The sequence below is a fragment of the Procambarus clarkii genome, chromosome 85 (assembly GCF_040958095.1).
Source record: "Procambarus clarkii isolate CNS0578487 chromosome 85, FALCON_Pclarkii_2.0, whole genome shotgun sequence".
NCBI classification, from domain to species: Eukaryota; Metazoa; Arthropoda; class Malacostraca; order Decapoda; family Cambaridae; genus Procambarus; species Procambarus clarkii.
In genome coordinates this window covers 16,837,908-16,859,927 of record NC_091234.1, presented here as the reverse complement: position 1 = coordinate 16,859,927, position 22,020 = coordinate 16,837,908, and the positions used below count along the sequence as shown (strand labels likewise).

The 22,020-nt window shown below is 47.9% G+C and overlaps 1 protein-coding gene across 1 annotated transcript in view; it reads right to left on the bottom strand.

Moving 5' to 3' along the window:
- LOC138358709 (uncharacterized) overlaps positions 1 to 22,020 on the bottom strand; it is a 68,070-nt gene that overhangs the window by 25,119 nt on the left and 20,931 nt on the right. Inside the window, exons 2-3 of the mRNA XM_069316867.1 lie at positions 21,816 to 22,020; positions 21,421 to 21,616 (exon numbers count right to left, since the gene is read on the bottom strand). The exon at positions 21,816 to 22,020 is cut by the window's right edge and continues 125 nt beyond it. Coding sequence (XP_069172968.1) covers positions 21,421 to 21,616; positions 21,816 to 22,020 — 401 coding nt within the window. The remainder of the gene's footprint in view (positions 1 to 21,420; positions 21,617 to 21,815) is intronic.

Genomic DNA, 22,020 nt, shown 5'->3' with positions numbered 1-22,020 from the left:
ACAAGGTCGCCCCGAATGGGCTGTTTGCATGCCTGTTTCCACAGTTTTGTTCCGCATGTGGGCGCTGTATAGATAGGGGGGGGGGGGAGGGTTGGTGGGGGGGGGAAGGGTAGGTGGGGGGGGGGGAAAGGGAGGAGAGTGTAAGGGATTCGAACCCTGAATATTCTTTGACGCTCTATGCGAAGGGCAAGTGTGTGCTTCGTTACCTGAAAAATGTGTCTGTTTAACTACTTGGACTGGTCGTTAGAGCGACGGCCTCGCTATAAGCAGGTCGGCGTTCGATCCTGGATAGTCCAATTGATTTGGGCACCATTCCTTACTCTATCCTCACATCCCAGCTCGCCCCGCTCCTGTGCCAGTAAGTCCACTACGGGCTCACCATAGCCCGTGCTACTTGCACCGCTCCTGTGCCAGGTAAGTCCACTACGGGCTCACCATAGCCCGTGCTACTTGGAACTTGTTCCGAGTAGCTGAATCTATAACAACAACATCCTAAGGAATGTTGATCACTGCAATGTAGAGGTAACTTTTAATTCTCTGTGAATAGCAGCCATTTCCATTATGTATATCTCCTCTAGTGTTGTTGATGTTGTTAAAAGATTCGCTACCTGGAACTAAGTTCAAAGTAGCACGGGCTATGGTGAGCCCGTAGTGGACTTACCTGGCACAGGAGCGGGACAAGTAGCACGGGCTATGGTGAGCCCGTAGTGCCATTAGAGAATGCCTCTAGTGACTAAAGAGAGGCTCCACTGAGGCGCATCTTCACTATTGGTGATTAGCATGCGATCCGTTCTTCTCAAAATCGCAAGACGAAACCTGATCGCAGATCACTGTCCTGGGCTGCACGTCTGGCTTGAACGATGGCCACGAATTCATCGATGAGTCAATGCTGTTGCTCATCAAGCATCAATGATGATTCATTGCAGAAGCTAGGAAGGTCAAGTAGGATCCCGGTGTTTACATTGCAGAGAATAACTTGCAACAGCGTTGCTTTAAATAACCCAATTCATATATGTGAAATTAAAGTTAAGTGATGATGTATCGGTTCTTCTTGGATCCATTCTCAAGTGGAAAATGAGAAAGAGATGTCAATAAGTCATTATGCAGTGAGAGAAGATGGGAAAGTGAGACATCTCATTCTTTACCCTTTTCCATTTACACTTTCTCACCTTCCTGGGCGGACCTAAACAGCAGTCACTTTCCTCTTATCACACGCGCGCGCGCGCGCGTGTGTGTGTGTGTGTGTGTGTGTGTGTGTGTGTGTGTGTGTGTGTGTGTGTATTCACCTAGTTGTGCTTGCGGGGGTTGAGCTCTGCTCTTTCGGCCCACCTTTCAACTGTTAATCAATCAACTGTAACTAACTACTAACTATTTTTTCCCCCATGCACACACAGGAAGCAGCTCAGTAACAGCTGTCTAACTCCCAGGTACCTATTTACTGCTAGGTGAACAGAGGCATGAGGTGAATAAAAACCTGCCCATTCGTCTCTTCCTGTGCTTGGAACCGAACCTAGGCCCCTAGAACTATACGACCCCCCGAGCGCTATGTATTTTGTGTGAGTGTACATATATTTTGTGTGAGTTCACATATATTTTGTGGGAATATACATATGCGTGGATCCACAGGTGGTCAATCAGGTGAAGCCCTCAATCCCCACCCCCACGCAAACCACCAATGCTGCTGTTAAAGTCTGGTGCTGGCGACAAGCGTAGACTCTTCGTGTATTAGCACACAATACCCCCATATCTTACGACTTGGGAAAGGGGGGGGGGGATACCCCGTAGGAGATAAGACCCAGGCGTTGAATATTTTTACATATCTAAGTAACATGCTTAATACTTGTCTGTCTGTCTCTCTCTCTCTCTCTCTCTCTCTCTCTCTCTCTCTCTCTCTCTCTCTCTCTCTCTCTCTCTCTCTCTCTCTCTCTCTCTCTCTCTCTCTCTCTCTCTCTCTCTCTCTCTCTCTTCTCTCTCTCTCTCTCTCTTTCTCTCTCTCTCTCTCTCTCTGGGTACCTGAGGAAGGGAGAAAGATTCTCAATACTTGTGGCATTTGATTCTAGCTGAATGTCACGTTGTTTAAGAGGCTAAATGTTGATTAAATCCTGCAATTTAAGGGTTTTCTCGCATGGTTAAAAGGGAAGAGAGCCCCAGATTGGTCCACGCCTCGCGGTGGGTACAAGGCACTCCAGTCCAGGTTAATTTAAAGTGTGTTGATCGAGGGAAGGGGTGGAGTGTGTGTGTGTGTGTGTGTGTACTCACCTAATTGTACTCACCTAATTGTGCTTGCGGGGGTTGAGCTCTGGCTCTTTGGTCCCGCCTCTCAACCGTCAATCAACTGGTGTACAGATTCCTGAGCCTATTGGGCTCTATCATATCTACATTTGAAACTGTGTATGGAGTCAGCCTCCACCACATCACTTCCTAATGCATTCCATTTACTAACTACTCTGACACTGAAAAAGTTCTTTCTAACGTCTCTGTGGCTCATTTGGGTACTCAGCTTCCACCTGTGTCCCCTTGTTCGCGTCCCACCAGTGTTGAATAGTTCATCCTTGTTTACCCGGTCGATTCCCCTGAGGATTTTGTAGGTTGTGATCATGTCCCCCCTTACTCTTCTGTCTTCCAGTGTCGTGAGGTGCATTTCCCGCAGCCTTTCCTCATAACTCATGCCTCTTAGTTCTGGGACTAGTCTAGTAGCATACCTTTGGACTTTTTCCAGCTTCGTCTTGTGCTTGACAAGGTACGGGCTCCATGCTGGGGCCGCATACTCCAGGATTGGTCTTACATATGTGGTGTACAAGATTCTGAATGATTCCTTACACAGGTTCCTGAACGCCGTTCTGATGTTAGCCAGCCTCGCATATGCCGCAGACGTTATTCTCTTTATGTGGGCTTCAGGAGACAGGTTTGGTGTGATATCAACTCCTAGATCTTTCTCTCTGTCTGTTTCATTAAGTACTTCATCTCCTATTCTGTATCCTGTGCCTGGCCTCCTGTTTCCACTGCCTAGTTTCATTACATTGCATTTACTCGGGTTGAACTTCAACAGCCATTTGTTGGACCATTCACTCAGTCTATCCAGGTCATCTTGTAGCCTCCTACTATCATCCTCTGTTTCAATCCTCCTCATAATTTTTGCATCGTCGGCAAACATTGAGAGGAACGAATCTATACCCTCTGGGAGATCATTTACATATACCAGAAACAGTATAGGTCCAAGGACTGACCCCTGCGGGACTCCACTTGTGACGTCTCGCCAATCTGAGACCTCACCCCTCACACAGACTCGTTGTCTCCTGTGTCTCGTTGTGTGTGTGTGTGTGTGTGTGTGTGTGTGTGTGTGTGTGTGTGTGTGTGTGTGTGTGTGTGTGTGTGTGTGTGTGTGTGTGTGTGTGTGTGTCTGTGAGAGAGAGGGAGGGGGTAGAGATGCCGAACGAATAGCGTGGGAGTTTGTTATGCTCTGTCTGCCTGTCCCACCTATCCCAGCTGTGGTGCCCGTCTCTCCCACCTGTCCCAGCTGTGACAGTCCTTCCCACCTTTTCAACACTGGGTAGACACTCATCTCTTTTCACTGTAAGAATCTTTACACTGTAAGAATGTTTTTCACTGTAAACAATAACGTAAAAGAAATCACGAACCGACTTTACAAACATCCAACAGCCGTGTTTATGGTGAATAACTCTTATTCAAACAGTAATGTTACAGAGAGCATGTAATGCTCAATATGAATAATGTAGCGTGTGCATGTGCAAAGATAATTGGACGCTTATGCAAGTGCATATGCAAAGTAGGTCGCATTCGGATTTAAATAATGGCCAAATATGTATACACGAAAGAGAAAATACATGCAAAGCGGCGCAACTGGGTATCTACTATACATGAAGGGGGGCACATGAGGGGGGGGGGGTGTAGTATACATGGAGGGGAGGAGGGTGCCACGATGCGACTGGTATACATATGGTGCTCACTTTATGCTGTTGTATACATAGGAGCCCCAGTTTTCAAGGCTTATAGCATTGGGTTGAAGACCTATCGACCTCTGAAGGGTTGACATTGACCTTTTAATGAACGTATATTCCATGTATTATACATAGACAGGGTTAAATACCCACTACAGAACATAGTGAAGGGAAAGGAATTATGAGGGAAAAGCGCCAAGCCATTGCGACTATATAGCACTTCGAAGGGATCAGGATAAGGATTTGGGGTGGAACGGGGGGAAAGGAATGGTGTCCAACCACTTGTGGACGGTCGGGGATTGAACGCCGACCTGCATGAAGCGAGAATATAGTGAGATACTGACCATTCCACCACAGAAGGTGCTTAAAGTGCTCTAAGAGCCACTGTTCACATAGACTGATACCTGGTTGATACCTGGTTGATGGGGTTCTGGGAGTTCTTCTACTCCCCAAGCCCGGCCCGAGGCCAGGCTTGACTTGTGAGAGTTTGGTCCACCAGGCTGTTGCTTGGAGCGGCCCGAGGCCAGGCTTGACTTGTGAGAGCTTGGTCCACCAGGCTGTTGCTTGGAGCGGCCCGCAGGCCCACATACCCACCACAGCCCGGTTGGTCCGGCACTCCTTAGAGGAATAAATCTAGTTTCCTCTTGAAAATTGGAATAGTATACTATTCCTAGAAAAAAATAGTACATAATTCTGATATAGACAGAATTATGTACCAATGTGACAAAAGGTTTGTGAACCAGACGCTTTTTTTTGGTGGATAATTTCGACAATGAACTTAGCGAATCATATATTCTACTGTCTTACGTCCTGATTCAGTCCGTCCTCTAAGATTTCCCTAACATCAAGAAAACGGTCAATTTAAAGTGGTCTCCCCTAACCTACCAGAGGACCCAAAACAGAAAACGGGACAGTACATCACTTTCGCCAGCCGCTTCCATTTTCTAGTACGACGATTTTAGGCTCTCTATGTAACGCATACGATCGAAAAGCGACGTTCTTGACCGTGTGGTTGACAGCCACATGGGTCAAGACGGTATACACGGCGCGTAGAATCTACTGAGACGATGATCATTCTCTTTTGTGTTTGTCTGTAGGGAGAGGAAGTGACAGATAGACAGGGAAAACAGATGTACGCCGCAGAGGGCAAAACGAGGAAGATAAAATGACCTTCGTGAAGTTGTACAGAGGCGTCACCTCTCAAGCAGGGACCCGTCCGGCAGACCTGAACAGTGTCGGGGCAGTGACAGAGGTGGACAGCAGGAAAAAAGGTAGGTGTCAGAGGATGTACTTGGTACTCACACTCTGTCTCTGTCTCTCTGTCTGTCTCTGTCTCTCTCTGTCTCTGTCTCTGTCTCTCTCTCTCTCTATCTCTCTTTCTCTGTCTCTCTCTCTTTCTCTCTCTCTCTGTCTCTCTGTCCTCTCTCTCTGTTTCTCTCTGTCTGTCTCTGTCTCTGTCTGTCTGTCTGTCTCTCTCTCTCTCTCTCTCTCTCTCTCTCTCTCTCTCTCTCTCTCTCTCTCTCTCTCTCTCTCTCTCTCTCTCTCTCTCTCTCTCTCTCTCTGTCTCTCTCTCTGTCTCTCTCTCTGTCTCTCTTTCTCTGTCTCTCTTTCTGTCTGTCTGTCTGTCTGTCTGTCTGTCTGTCTGTCTGTCTGTCTGTCTGTCTGTCTGTCTGTCTGTCTGTCTGTCTGTCTGTCTGTCTCTGTCTGTCTGTCTGTCTGTCTGTCTCTCTCTCTCTCTCTCTCTCTCTCTCTCTCTCTCTCTCTCTCTCTCTCTCTCTCTCTCTCTCTCTCTCTCTCTCTCTCTCTCATCTTCCAATGACAATTTCCATTCATATTTACCTCTCTCCAACTATTTTCCACTCTCGCTGTCCTCATCAATACTTGCTCCCATGTTTTCTACCCTTCCATATCCAATCTATCCCACCTTCTATCCCCTCCCTCTCCCTTTCCATCCCTCCTCCTTCTCTCCTTCCATTTCCACTAATCTAATACGTTTTTTTATTCTCAAATGCGACTTTTCTCTCTGTCCATCTTCCAAATTGCGGCAATAAAATTAAATTCACTTCGGCATATCCGTTAAGTTTCACATTACCTTTGGAGGGTAATCCAGCCCCGGCCTCTTGACTAATAGGTCGCATTTTTGACGTTATCCGAACCAACGTTCGGTGGGTCGGTTGGGTTCGTATGTTTGTGGATCGGTTGGATATCTTTTTTTCTGTCGGAATGGCTAGAAAACGGGCTGGATAGAGAGGTTGGTCCCGGGTCCTGATATCGAAGTTTATTTGTCAATGTCTACTGTGGTGCGGAGGGATGCAACGGATAGCAACAGATAGCAACGGGACGTAAAGGATAGCAACGGAACGCAGCGGATTCCTAAACAAGAGATTGGACGATTGGACTAAAACAAATGGGACTAAACCTTATGATTATTGAGACACAAAATTTTTGGAAATATGATCCCGACATACAAAATTCTCAGGAGAACTGACAGGGTAGACAAGCACATAACTGGCCTGCTCAAGCTTGTGCACGTGAACACCGGTGAACAACAAGTACCCATTTTTAGTGATAATATCCATAGAAATGTTAGAATTTAACTAGTGGCAGAAAAATAATGAATTGCGATGAACTGGGAAGCAAAGTGATGGACACAGCCTCACACACTGGCATTTATGAACTCTATTAGCACCTTCCAGGGTTCGAGAACCTGTACTCGCTGACTGCAGAAGAGATGAGGTTCATTCCAACAAGAACAGCTAGGTGAGCACACACACACACGCACTCTGTGGGGGCCGGTGGCCGAGTGGATAGCACGCTAGACACGTGATCCTGTGGTCCCGGGTTCGATCCCGGGCGCCGGCGAGAAACAATGGGCAGAGTTTCTTTCACCTTATGCCACGTTACCTAGCAGTAAATAGGTACCTGGGAGTTAGTCAGCTGTCACGGGCTGCTTCCTGGTGTGTGTGTGTGGTGTGAAAAAAAGGTACTTTTTTAGGTAAAAGAAAAAGAGAGAGAGAGAGAGAGAGAGAGAGAGAGAGAGAGAGAGAGAGAGAGAGAGAGAGAGAGAGAGAGAGAGAGAGAGAGAGAGAGATTCTTGGCTCCCAGTGACTAATGCCATTAATGTGGGCGCCAGGGATCCGCTGGGCTGTTATTGCACGCCTCCAGCACTCCCGGAGACATATTGGCTGGTGCCGCGTGTTGCGTCTCTCTCTCAACTGTTTTCCGCCAGTGAGTTATTCCTCGAACGTGCTTGACCTCAGGCAAAGTTTGTCCTCGAGCAAGCTTGGCCCCCAAGAAAGCTTTGTTCTCAAACAGGCAGACAGACAGGCGTCAGACTGGCAGATAGACAGGCAGCAGGTGAGCAGATTGAACAACAGACAAAACACAAGACAAACAAACCCGCACAATCCAACAGGTAAACGGGCAAAGTGGACAAACAACAGGCAGACAAGGGAACGCAGACACCTGTTTGTCACACCCAGGCTAATACCGCAAACAAATGAGGCGTACTTTGTTCACCTGTCAACCTGTGGGCTAATCACCGTAATTAGGACCAAGAAATACAGGTAGTAGATGGGGCAAGAGGAGGAGGGGGGGGGGGGACCACAGCTTTACAAATGAGGGGGCAGTGTGGTGATCGCAGAGGGGCAGTAGCCACGGTGGTTGATGGTGGTTAATGGAGGGAGTAATTGCTAGCTCGGGTGGTTGGAAGGTGGTGGTAGTTATGGTGGTGGTGGATGACCGTGTGGATAGGGTGTGGGTTAGGGAGAGGGGGGGGGGGGATATTTAGCGTTAGTTATTGCTAGTGGATTAGTGGCCAAGTGGATTAGTGGTCAAGTGGATTAGTAGTCAAGTGGATTAGTAGTCAAGTGGATTAGTGGTCAAGTGGATTAGTAGTCAAGTGGATTAGTAGTCAAGTGGATTAGTAGTCAAGTGGATTAGTAGTCAAGTGGATTAGTAGTCAAGTGGATTAGTGGTCAAGTGGATTAGTGGTCAAGTGGATTAGTAGTCAAGTGGATTAGTAGTCAAGTGGATTAGTGGTCAAGTGGATTAGTGGTCAAGTGGATTAGTAGCTTGGTGGTTAGGTGGTTCAAAGTGTCAAGTGCTCTTGTGATATGAAATGCATCTTCTAATTCCATCGTTCTGCAGGTAATTATCCAACTACTGGCCTCCAGGTAATCATCCAAGCACTGGCCTCCAGGTAATCATCCAACTACTGGCCTCCAGGTAATTATCCAACTACTGGCCTCCAGGTAATCATCCAACTACTGGCCTCCAGGTAATCATCCAACTACTGGCCTCCAGGTAATCATCCAACTACTGGCCTCCAGGTAATCATCCACCCACTGGCCTCCAGGTAATCATCCACCCACTGACCTCCAGGTAATCATCCACCCACTGGCCTCCAGGTAATCATCCACTCACTGGCCTCCAGGTAACCATCCAACCACTGGCCTCTAGGTAACCATCCAAGCACTGGCCTCCAGGTAATCATCCACCCACTGGCCTCCAGGTAATCATCCAACCACTGGCCTCCAGGTAATCATCCACCCACTGGCCTCCAGGTAATCATCCACCCACTGGCCTCCAGGTAATCATCCACTCACTGGGATCCTTGTGGTGATGCTGCAACACCTCAGCCAGTCATCTCCACTTCGGAATCTCTGATCTCCAGACAAGAGGCAAAACCCGTCTGAGTGAAAGGATTACAAGTTCATCAATAACCCGCAAAGCTTCTGCAGCGCTCAAGGATATGAGGATAAATCCTCTCACGGATGAGAGGTGAGAGGATGAGGCACGTAGGGGCAGACTTTGATCTCCAGTCACTGGAGGCGCCATGCTGAGCGACGCGTCGTTCCGCTGATATTGTGATGACTTCGTAGCAGGAGATGCCCGAAGAGACGACTTCGAGTATTGCTAAATACCCCCACTTGCTCTGCCCGACGGGGCAGACGCCGAGTGGGAAGAGCCATGCCACCCAGCACTTAAGATATATCAGATGCACTTCTTCATGCCCCGCTCCTAGATATCGCCGGTGGATCGCAAATTGAAAAGTTCCAGTTTTTATGGTCGATCTTCAGGCGAGATGGTAGGGCGAGCCGGCCGTGTCGACGCTCTCAGTCGCGCCCACGAAATCCCCCCCGACACTGGAGAGATGGGCGGCTTCTCCGCCCATTTCAATTACGGCGAGGATTGCTGAAATTGAATTAATGAAATATAGACCATATTGGGAGGCAGCAGTATGAACCAAGACCTTCCTGACCGGACCGGCCCCAGACGCCCCGCGCGACTGTTTATCTAAAAGAAGCCTCACTGAAGTTTGCGATTAATATAACGTATAATGAGCTATGAGTTTTTACAAGCGGCGGCGAGTGAGATGTATGATAGCGGGTATTAAGGTCGAGTTTCAGGGCAATATAGAGCAAGCGCATGAAGTATGGATCATTACTCACTGCGGCATTAAACACAGCGCCCAGGTGATGCAGTGTCGGCCAATCAGCTGTGGCAGCTACACCTGGTTAAGTGATGTCGGCCACTTTAGCTCAACACAGATGTTTGTTCCAACATCTGTAAAGCTGACGCCTTCTACGCCAACTGAGAGAAATGTCTTCAAAATGGCGATAGTTTTATTTCGCGTCCACGTCAAAAATGCTAATAATCTGAATTATGAGAATTAAATTTTATTTACTCGTGTAATAATATTTGTGTGAGGCTTTTTAGCAATGAAAAAAAAGCAGATAGACTGGTGTGTGTGTGTGTGTGTGTGTGTGTGTGTGTGTGTGTGTGTGTGTGTGCGTGTGTACTCACCTATTTGTGCTTGCGGGGGTTGAGCTTAGGCTCTTTGGGCCCGCCTCTCAACTGTCAATCAACTGGTGTGTGTGTGTGTGTGTGTGTGTGTGTGTGTGTGTGTGTGTGTGTGTGTGTGTGTGTGTACTCACCTAGTTGAGCTTGCAGAGTCTAGCCCCGCCTTTCGACCATTATTAATATATATATATATATATATATATATATATATATATATATATATATATATATATATATATATATATATATATATATATATATATATATATATATATATATATATATATATATATATCCTTATCTACCCACAATGCCTAGTCGCGTTACAAACGGGATAAGCCAAGCACTGCGAGAGATAACCAGTGATATCGGGAAATTGATGGAAACCTACCCGCTTCTCCAGCCGGTTGGCTGACTGGCGGATGAGTCACTGGTGGCTGACAGATGACCCACGATGATTGACGGATGACCCACTCACCCAAGACAATCCGTTAGACAATTTCAATCAATTCCATGAACAGAGAGAGACGCCGCCTACACACCGACACTGAGCCACTGTCTGCGGCAACCCAAGATCTCCTTGAGTGAAAAAGTTCAACCTTAATGGCATAAAGTTCATCCCAAGTTCATCACGTTAAAGTTTAGTCGTGTTCATCACACGAATACAATGAAACTGACAAATTAATAAATATAAAACAGACGAGGAACTGATAAAATATGTACTTTCAGAGTACCCAAACCTATCTAACCTATCCTAACCTAACCCACCTAATATGAACCTACCAAACGTAATCCAAACCTACCTAACCTTATCTAACCTACCTAATATGAACCTACCTAACGTAATCCAACCCTACCTAACCTAACTTAATATAAACCTACCTAACCTAACCTAACCCATCCTAGCTAAACAGCCTAAGCTATGCTAACACATCCTAACTAAGGATTTTTTATATGGGTTTGCCAATCAGAAAACTGGTTCTGACGAACCTGTCTTGTGTACAGTTCAACCATACCCCAGTTTAAATACCCCCCAGACCCCACAATTTCATTCTCCTGCTGTAATATATTCCACATTTCCCTATATTGGAAAATCTAATCAGGAGTGTTGTATTTTTTTTCCTTCCGATGTTTACATGAGAGACTGAGAAAGCCAGCTGTGTTTTTAATGACATTAGAGTCAGCTGGGATCACTTTTGGGTGTTAAATAAACCTCAGAGAACAAGGGGGAATAATCTATACGTGCTTTTTGAGGCTGTTTACATTTGGGAGTTTTTAAGACACCTTACGACGCTAGCTGATTGGTGCCAATAACTCAAGCACTTGCACGTACATAAACACACACACGCATTACTCTGGCGATAACCATGAGAGGGCAAGCACTCTAGGGGGGATGGGGGATGGTTATATCCCACTCCAGCCCTCTTCTACTCCCTCTTTCACGTCTCTTCCATCCACCTACTACTCCTCTTACCCCTTTCATCCACTTCCACTCCCTCTTTCACGTCTCTTCCACCCACCTACCACTGCTCTTACCCCTCTAATCCCCTTCCAGCCCTCTTCTACTCCCTCTTTCACGTCTCTTCCATCCACCTACCACTCCTCTTACCCCTCTCATCCTCTCCCTTTTATCCTTTATTCCACCTCCTTCAATCTTTCTTCTACCTACCAACAATGCCAGCCAGAATTTAACGGCAGTAGATTAAGAGTTTCTTATGCAAAATTACGATATATGTATTCTGTAAGTTGATGACTTCTTGCAGCATCCTATAGCACCTTCAAGATTAATAAAGATCGCCTTAGGTTTCTGATACCCACCTGTGTTCATAAAGCTTGTTCATTACTGAACGCTGAGTTGGGCTTATGCGGTTAGTTCTGCGCGTTCACACGATGGCGGTGTCTGTAAAACAGGGTGTATAATACACCCTGTATTATACAAGGTGTATAAAGCACCACACCACAAATAAGTTGATGGTCTTGAGATAAGGTGAGATAAGAAGTATTTATAACGAAAAGGAAAATACGGATCATGGACCAGATTCACGAAGCCGTTACGCAAGCACTTACGAACCTGTCCATCTTTTCTCAATCTTTGGCGGCTTTGTTTACAATTATTAAACAGTTAATGAGCTCCGAAGCACCAGGAGGCTGTTTATAACAATAACAACAGTTGATTGGCAAGTTTTCATGCTTGTAAACTGTTTAATAAATGTAACCAAAGCCGTCAAAGATTGAGGAGACATGTACACGTTCGTAAGTGCTTGCGTAACTGCTTCGTGAATCTGACCCTAGGTCTTTACATACATGTGTCGGGTAAGGTGTCTTCATGCCACTTGTGTCTAAGAGACATGATCTAATTGGTTACTGGAAGACACAATGGCTCTGATTGGTTAGTTGTAGACACCATTAATCTGACTGGTTACAGTCAGACAATGCATCTGAGTGCTTACTTGCAGACACCGTGGTTCTGATGGGTTAGTCCAGAACAATATACTCTTGGTGCATATACACTAATAGACTAGGTTAAGATGATTGATGAAGATTAAACCGCCCAAAAGGTGGCACGGGCATGAATAGCCCGTAAGTGGTGGCCCTTTTGAGCCATTACCAGTATCAATAGCTGATACTGGAGATCTGTGGAGGTGCGACTGCACCCTGCGTCATGGGAGATGTCTCCCGTGGAAAAGAAAGACTAGGTTAACCCCTCGAGGTGAATTTATACCTATGAACCCTCACCTTCATTGTAAGCTTCACAGGACCTCGCTTGTTAGCTTCCGAGTCCTGTTAAGAGGTCCTGTCCAAACATTTGACCCGTGTGACGAGAGACAGGCAGTAAGCAGACCTTCACACTGAGGTTCGAATTATTTCCTTGTGGTAAGGTCAGGTTTCCTGTTTCGTAGGGGGTCGCCGCCTGTCTCGTCTCCTGTCTCTTGAGTTTGCTCTTTCTGACTGTCGATACCTGGTGTTCGAATGTGGTTTGGAACACTACGGGGTAGAAAGGAGAAAGACTACATTCCTGAAGAACCCCCTGCTATGAGATGGCCCACAGGTTTCCCAGAATAGTGCTGAGGGGGGTTCGAATCCCCTGCTGCTTCTTCCTCTAATGTGACCACTCGTTTCATCTCGCCCTCTCTACCCCCCACCACGTTCACTGTTCTAACTGACCTCAGCCAATTCTCTGTGGCTGAACCGGGATATTATCTGGTCTACGGTTAACACCCCGCTTGGGCTGGACGGTAGAGCGACGGTCTCGCTTCATGCAGGTCGGTGTTCAATCCCCGACCGTCCACAAGGGGTTGAGCACCATTCCTTTCCCCACCGTCCCATCCCAAATCCTTATCCTGACCTCTTCCAAGTGCTATATAGTCGTAATGGCTTGACGTTTTCCCCTGATAATTCCCTCCCTCTCCCCCCTCCCCCTCCCCCCCTCCCCCCAATTTAATAGCCCTGCTCCATTTTTTCTGCCCTTTCATTTGCAATGCTAATTTGCAAACATACATTTTCTTCGGTCCTTTATGGATAGGGATAGAGAGCTGTTAAAGTTCAAATCGAGTAGTTAATTGCTAATTAGCACTCAACAACAGGTGATTAAAGAGTTTTTACAATTGACAAATTACAATGACAGCGAGCACATATACAATTCCGTGTGTTCTACATGGAGATGAGTACAGGATTGTTGCTACACGTGTTGTATCCTACCTGCCTTGTGGTTACCTTGTGGTGGTTCCGGGGATCAACGTCCCGGCGGCCCGGTCTCTATCCTATATTCCTGAAGCTGATTATGTATGATTTTTTTACTTTGCCCATTTGTTTCTGCCTGGTGCGGGAATCGAACCCGCGCCACAGAATTACGAGACCTGCGCGCTATCCACCAGGCTACCAGGCTCCCCCCTATGTATATGTGTGTGTGTGTGTGTGTGTGTGTGTGTGTGTGTGTGTGTGTGTGTGTGTGTGTGTGTGTGTGTGTGTGTGTGTGTGTGTGTGTGTGTGGCGCCTTCAGGGGAGGAGACCACACACTTCGGAGGCCCTGACTCCCATACGATTTTATCAATCCCTCTTCCTCTTCCTTTCCCACAATCACATCCCCCCACCCCTCCCACACTCTGTAATCCTCTTCCTGCAGCATGATCTCCCCCTCCCCCCTTCCCCCTTTACCCATCATGATGCCCGGGGTGACCCCAGAGAGGGGGAGCGGGGGGGTATGACCCCTCGTTACTAGTGTTAAGGGGTCAGGCGAGGCCAATCACCAGGTTGCAAGTGTCAATTACTCCAGAGGTCTGGTGCAACATATTGGTGTGTTTCGTGACAACCACTTAAGTGAGGGGTTGTGGGAGAGGGGGGTGTGGGAGACGGGGGTGTGGGAGGGGGGCTGTGTGAGAGAGGGGGCTGTGGGAGAGGGGTGTGGGAGAATGGGGGCTGTGGGAGAAGGGGGTGTGGGAGAGGGGATGTGGGAGAGGGGCTGTGGGGGGTATGGGCTAGGCTGTGGGTGAGGATATGGTAAGGAGTGTGACATTGACATTCGTGTCCACGACGTTCCTGTCCACGACGTTCCTATCCTCGACGTTCCTGTCCACGACGTTCCTATCCTCGACGTTCCTGTCCTCGACGTTCTTATCCTCGACGTTCCTGTCCACGATGTTCCTGTCCTCGACGTTCCTGTCCACGACGTTCTTATCCTCGACGTTCCTGTCTACAAGTTCTGTCCACGACGTTCCTGTCCTTGACGTTCCTGTCCACGACACAGTCAATGTTCTCTAGGTGTCCAGCGGCCAGGTCGTGGAAGCCAGTGGTCGCTATACCTCGTGTTAGCAACCTACCCCGTGTTATCGACCGCATTAATGCTCTCCGCGCCTCAAAGTATCTCATACGTCAAGCTCAGGTCTCAAGCCTCATGCAGGAGAATATGCAAATTCTCGAATCTCTTGCTGGGACATGAGAGAGAGATCTGCGTTGTATATCCCAGTGATAACATCGGCTCAAGATATCGAGTTCAGCCAAGTGTTAAAAATCTATTTCTTGGGTTTAATCATTTGTTTCTTAGGATTTCTTTTTCATTTTTTTTTCCTATAGCGGGGTGGAATCAAGAGTTTTGCTGGCGTTTATATATAAGAAATGTTTGGAGTTTTTTTTCTGAGTCAGGAGTTCGAGTGATTCTTCGTCTCCCAACACAGGGGAACACGCACAAGGGGACACAGGTGGAAACTGAGTACCCAAATGAGCCACAGAGATATTAGAAAGAACTTTTTTAGTGTCAGAGTGGTTGACAAATGGAATGCATTAGGAAGTGATGTGGTGGAGGCTGACTCCATACACAGTTTCAAGTGTAGATATGACAGAGCCCGATAGGCTCAGGAATCTGTACACCTGTTGATTGACGGTTGAGAGGCGGGACCAAAGAGCCAGAGCTCAACCCCCGCAAACACAACTAGGTGAGTACAGGATCGGCACAAAAGCCTTAAACCAAAAGTGACGTTCATGGCGATATTTTGGAGGTTATTTGGCAGTCTTATTCTGTTCTTGGACACCGCCCTTGGTGTAGATTATAGTGTGTGTGTGTACTCACCTATATGTACTCACCTATATGTGCTTGCAGGATCGAGCATTGACTCTTGGATCCCGCCTTTCGAGCATCGGTTGTTTACAGCAATGACTCCTGTCCCATTTCCCTATCATACCTGGTTTTAAAATTATGAATAGTATTTGCTTCCACAACCTGTTCCTGAAGTGCATTCCATTTCCCCACTACTCTCACGCTAAAAGAAAACTTCCTTACATCTCTGTGACTCATCTGAGTTTCAAGCTTCCATCCATGTCCTCTCGTTCTGTTACTATTCCGTGTGAACATTTCGTCTATGTCCACTCTGTCAATTCCTCTGAGTATCTTATACGTTCCTATCATGTCCCCCCTCTCCCTTCTTCTTTCTAGTGTCGTAAGGCACAGTTCCCTCAGGCGCTCTTCATACCCCATCCCTCGTAGCTCTGGGACGAGTCTCGTTGCAAACCTCTGAACCTTTTCCAGTTTCATTATATGCTTCTTCAGATGGGGACTCCATGATGAGGCGGCATACTCTAAGACTGGCCTTACGTAGGCAGTGTAAAGCGCCCTAAATGCCTCCTTACTTAGGTTTCTGAATGATGTTCTAACTTTTGCCAGTGTAGAGTACGCTGCTGTCGTTATCCTATTAATATGTGCCTCAGGAGATAGATTAGGTGTTACGTCCACCCCCAGGTCTCTTTCACGCGTCGTTACAGGTAGGCTGTTCCCCTTCATTGTGTACTGTCCCTTTGGTCTCCTATCTCCTAGTCCCATTTCCATAACTTTACATTTGCTCGTGTTGAATTCTAGTAGCCATTTCTCTGACCATCTCTGCAATCTGTTCAGGTCCTCTTGGAGGATCCTGCAATCCTCATCTGTCACAACTCTTCTCATCAACTTTGCATCATCCGCAAACATCGACATGTAGGACTCTACGCCTGTAAACATGTCGTTAACATACACAAGAAATAGAATTGGTCCCAGCACCGATCCTTGTGGTACTCCACTTGTTACTGTTCGCCAGTCCGACTTCTCGCCCCTTACCGTAACTCTTTGGCTCCTTCCTGTTAGGTAGTTCCTTATCCATTCTAGGACCTTTCCCCCCACCCCCGCCTGCCTCTCGAGCTTGAACAGCAGTCTCATGTGCGGTACTGTATCAAAGGCTTTTTGGCAGTCCAGAAATATGCAGTCTGCCCAACCATCTCTGTCCTGTCTTATCCTCGTTATTTTATCATAGAATTCCAGAAGGTTTGTTAGGCACGATTTCCCTGTCCAGAACCCATGTTGATGTTTGTTCACAAACCTAATGTTCTCCAGGTGTGCAACCAGTCGTAGCCTAATTATTCTTTCCAGTATTTTACAGGGGATGCTTGTCAGTGATACAGGTCTGTAGTTAAGTGCCTCCTCCCTATCTCCTTTCTTGAAGATCGGCACGACATTTGCCTTCTTCCAGCAACTGGGCAATTCTCCTGACATAAGTGACTCATTAAAGATCATTGCCAGAGGCACGCTGAGGGCCTGTGCTGCTTCTTTTAGTATCCACGGTGATACTTTGTCTGGTCCAACTGCTTTAGTTGCATCTAGAGTTGTCAACTGTTTCATTACCTCCTCTGCTGTCACCTCTATATCTGATAGTCTTTCATCTAGGGTAACCCCTTCCAACAATGGGAGCTGCTCAGGCTCGGTAGTGAACACTCCATGGAAACTGGCATTCAGTGCCTCGCAGATTTCCTTGTCACTTTCAGTATATGCCCCCTCTGTCTTCCTTAGTCTTGTCACTTGGTCGTTCACCGACATTTTTCTTCTTATATGACTGTGTAGTAACTTAGGTTGTTTTTTCGCTTTGATTGCAATATCGTTCTCATAGTCCCTTTCCGATGTTCGTTTTATGTTAATGTAATCGTTCCTAGCTCTGTTGTATCTGCTTCTGTTGTCCTCTGTTCTTTGTCTTCTGTACTTCCTCCACTCCCGCCTGCTGGCCATTTTTGCTTCCTGACACTGTCTATTAAACCATGGGTTATTATATTCCTTCTTATTTTTTCCCTTTACCGTTGGTATAAATCTCTCTTCGGCCTCCTGGCATTTCTGTATGACTAGGTCCATCATATCTTGGACTGTTTTTCCTCTAATTTCTTCCTCCCACTGCACTTCACCCAGATAGTCCCTTATCCTCATATAGTCCCCTTTCCTGTAGTCAGCTCTCCTTTCCCAGATCTCTTGTCCCATGGTCATAATTTTGAATTCCATCATGTAGTCAAAGACTAGGACACAATGGTCACTGGCCCCTAGAGGTATTTCATGCTCTAAATTCTCGATATCTTCTACGTTCTGGGTGAAAATCAGGTCTAATAGGCTCGGTGCATCTCCTCCTCTTTCCCTTGTGTCTTCCTTCACATGTTGTGTCAGGAAATTCCTGTCTATAACATCTACTAATTTTGCTCCCCACGTTTCATCCCCTCCATGGGGATTCCTTGATTCCCAATTTATCTCTCCATGATTTAGGTCCCCCATGATCAGCAGCTTCGCTCTCATTCTGTGGGCTAGTGTTGCTGCCTTCTGCAGTTCATCAATACATGCTTTGTTGTTGTCATCATACTCCTGCCTGGGTCTTCTACTGTTTGGTGGGGGATTGTAGATTACCATGATCACAATCTTCCTCCCATCTACTGTCAGAGTTCCATGTATGAAGCTTGTGCACTCATTGGTAACTCGATTTCCCAGGTCTTCAAACTTCCATTTCCGCTTTATTAGGAGTGCTACTCCCCCTCCCTGTCTCTGTGTCCTCTCTTTTCGTATCACCTGGTACCCTTCAGGAAAGATAGCATCTGAGATCATGTCATTAATTTTAGTTTCCACAATTGCAACTATGTCAGGATCTGCTTCACTCACTCTTTCTTTTATCTCTTCTGCTTTATTAGATACCCCATCAGCATTGGTGTACCAAACCTTGAGATTCTTCATGGAAACTCTTGTACCAGAGTTCTCCCTTTCTCTGGGGGTCTGGGGGGATCTGGGGGATGTCTGGGGGGTGACTGGGGGCAGAGGGGATCTGGGGGATCTGGGGGGTGTCTGGGGGATGACTGGGGGCGGGGAGGGTCCGGGGGATGTCCGGGGGGATCCAGGGGGTGTCTGGGGGGGTCCGGGGGGTGTATGGGGGGTGAAAGAGTTCAGGAGGGGTGCTTGGGGGGCTACTGGGGGCTGGGCTTCTAGGAAGGTAGGTAGGAGGGTCTGGGGTAGGGCCTGGGTAGGTAGGTCTGGAGTAGGAAGGGCATACTGGGTCTGAAGATTAGGGAGGGCATAGAGGGGTTGGGAGATGGCGTAAGGTTGGGAGACAGATAGAGGTTGAGAGGTTGGGAGGGGGATGGATAGAGGGGGTGGGGGGGACCTCCCACCTCCCTCGCAAGGGTGTGTGTGTGTGTGTGTGTGTGTGTGTGTGTGTGTGTGTGTGTGTGTGTGTGTGTGTGTGTGTGTGTGTGTGTGTGTGTGTGTGTGTGTGTGTGTGTGTGTGTGTGTGTGTGTGTGTGTGTGTGTGTGTGTGTGTGTGTGTGTGTGTGTGTGTGTGTGTGTGTGTGTGTGTGTGTGTGTGTGTGTGTGTGTGTGTCAGACCACGAAGGAAGAATTGAAACAGGAATTTCCTTAAATACTTTCGTATTTAATAATACATCGTCACCCTTCTGAAGATGTATTACTAAATACAAAATTACTACTTGCGCCACTTGTGCTACTTGCCCCGCTCCTGTGCCAGGTAAGTCCTCAACGGGCTCACCATAGCCCGTGCTACTTGCTCCGCTCCTGTGCCAGGTAAGTCCACTACGGGCTCACCATAGCCCGTGCTACTTGCTCCGCTCCTGTGCCAGGTAAGTCCACTACGGGCTCACCATAGCCCGTGCTACTTGCCCCGCTCCTGTGCCAGGTAAGTCCACTACGGGCTCACCATAGCCCGTACTACTTGCCCCGCTCCTGTGCCAGGTTAAGTTACGGGCTCACCATAGCCCGTGCTACTTGCCCCGCTCCTGTGCCAGGTAAGTCCACTACGGGCTCACCATAGCCCGTACTACCTGCTCCGCTCCTGTGCCAGGTAAGTCCACTACGGGCTCACCATAGCCCGTGCTACTTGCTCCGCTCCTGTGCCAGGTAAGTCCACTACGGGCTCACCATAGCCCGTGCTACTTGCCCCGCTCCTGTGCCAGGTAAGTCCACTACGGGCTCACCATAGCCCGTACTACTTGCCCCGCTCCTGTGCCAGGTTAAGTTACGGGCTCACCATAGCCCGTACTACTTGCCCCGCTCCTGTGCCAGGTTAAGTTACGGGCTCACCATAGCCCGTGCTACTTGCCCCGCTCCTGTGCCAGGTTAAGTTACGGGCTCACCATAGCCCGTGCTACTTGCCCCACTCCTGTGCCAGGTTAAGTTACGGGCTCACCATAGCCCGTGCTACTTGGAACTTGTTCCGAATAGCTGAATGTATAGCAGCATATAGCTGTTGTAGTGTACAGCAGGATCGAACCACGACCCAAGAAGGCGGCGTGGCTCAGCCCGACAGAGAGGGAGGCAGAGAGAGAGGCACAGAGGAGGCCAGGCGGAAAAAGCGAGAAAACATGTAGGAACTTAAGGAGTGGGTTTGGGCAGTAAGTTAAGACTGAGATGGTTATCTGGAGGCGAGCACTCGAGTGTGTCGGGGAGTCCGGTCAACGTCTCGCCTCTTATGTTATAGAACAAGTGTGAACATATTTGATTAAACAGCCTGGTTGATCAGTCCAGCAACCAGGAGGCCTGGTCGAGGACCGGGCCGCGGGGACACTAAGCCCCGAAATCATCTCAAGATAACCTCAAGATTGATCTAACTCAAGCTATTGAGACTGCTTAAATATTTGACACTGTATATCTTGCAATGAAAGCGACATCTTCACACGTGTAAATACTGGAGAAACTTAACCAAATTTGCATAAGGAAGAGGATACAACATCAGCCGAGTGAAAGTACGGGTCCAAACCTTGACTAGGACACATCAAAATTAGGCGATAAGTCACAATAACGTGGCTGAAGTATGTTGAGAATGGTTTCTCATTTCTCATTCTCGTCGACTTGAGAATGGTCCAGGACGGACCGAAACGTCGTCGTCCCTTCACTTTCTAGTGTGTGGTCTGGTCAACACATCAAAATTAATTAACCAAATAAACATTAACAGTTCCTTAATTGGGGTCCTTGTTAAATGTCCTCGAAGGGTCCCTGGGGCCAGATTCACGAAAGTACTTACGAACGTGTACATCTTTCCTCAATCTTTGACGGCTTTGGTTACATTTATTAAACAGTTAACAAGCATGAAAACTTGCCAATCAACTGTTGTTATTGTTATAAACAGCCTCCTGGTGCTTCGGAGCTCATTAACTGTTTAATAATTGTAAACAAAGCCGCCAAAGATTGAGAAAAGATAGACAGGTTCGTAAGTGCTTGGGTAACTGCTTCGTGAATCTGCTCCCTGGTCAACAGGACTGGGGTGAATACCTTTGTTGTGGTGCGATCAGTAAGCACCAACAATTTGACTGATCAAGGCGTTAACCAGGAGGTCTTGTCGGGTGTCGGCGTTCGTGAGCGCTACGTAGACATTCCACTGAAGGTTAAGAGTCGAGACCCAAGAGCTAAAGTGTAACCCCAATATATATATATATATATATATATATATATATATATATATATATATATATATATATATATATATATATATATATATATATATATCTCCCATGCGCCCATCTCCCACCAGCTCCTCCCATGTCTAATTCTTAAAGTTTTTTGTTCCCAGTTCCCATTTGTAACCCTCCTTCTCTCTCTCTTTCTTCACTGCCACGCCTCTCCGCACTGCCACGCCCCTCTTCACTGCCACGCCCCTCAGCACTGCCACGCCCCTCAGCACTGCCACGCCCCTCAGCACTGCTACGCCCCTCCTCCCCACCACGCCCCTCCCCACAGGTGGCTAGCACGACACCTTGTTAGTGGCGGGGTCATAGGTTGCCTCTGGCCGCTAAATCTGGCCAGTGACACAGCCCAACACCTCCACACTCCCACCATCTTCACTGCCCTCCAGACTCCCACCATCTTCACTGCCCTCCACACTCCCACCATCTTCACTGCCTCCACACTCCCACCATCTTCACTGCCCTCCAGACTCCCACCATCTTCACTGCCCTCCACACTCCCACCATCTTCACTGCCCTCCAGACTCCCACCATCTTCACTGCCCTCCACACTCCCACCATCTTCACTGCCCTCCAGACTCCCACCATCTTCACTGCCCTCCAGACTCCCACCATCTTCACTGCCTCCACACTCCCACCATCTTCACTGCCCCTCCACACTCCCACCATCTTTACTGCCTCCAGACTCCCACCATCTTCACTGCCCTCCACACTCCCACCATCTTCACTGCCCTCCACACTCCCACCATCTTCACTGCCCTCCAGACTCCCACCATCTTCACTGCCCTCCACACTCCCACCATCTTCACTGCCCTCCACACTCCCACCATCTTCACTGCCTCCAGACTCCCACCACCATCTTCACTGCCCTCCACACTCCCACCATCTTCACTGCCCTCCACACTCCCACCACCATCTTCACTGCCCTCCAGACTCCCACCATCTTCACTGCCCTCCACACTCCCACCATCTTCACTGCCCTCCACACTCCCACCATCTTCACTGCCCTTCAGACTCCCACCAT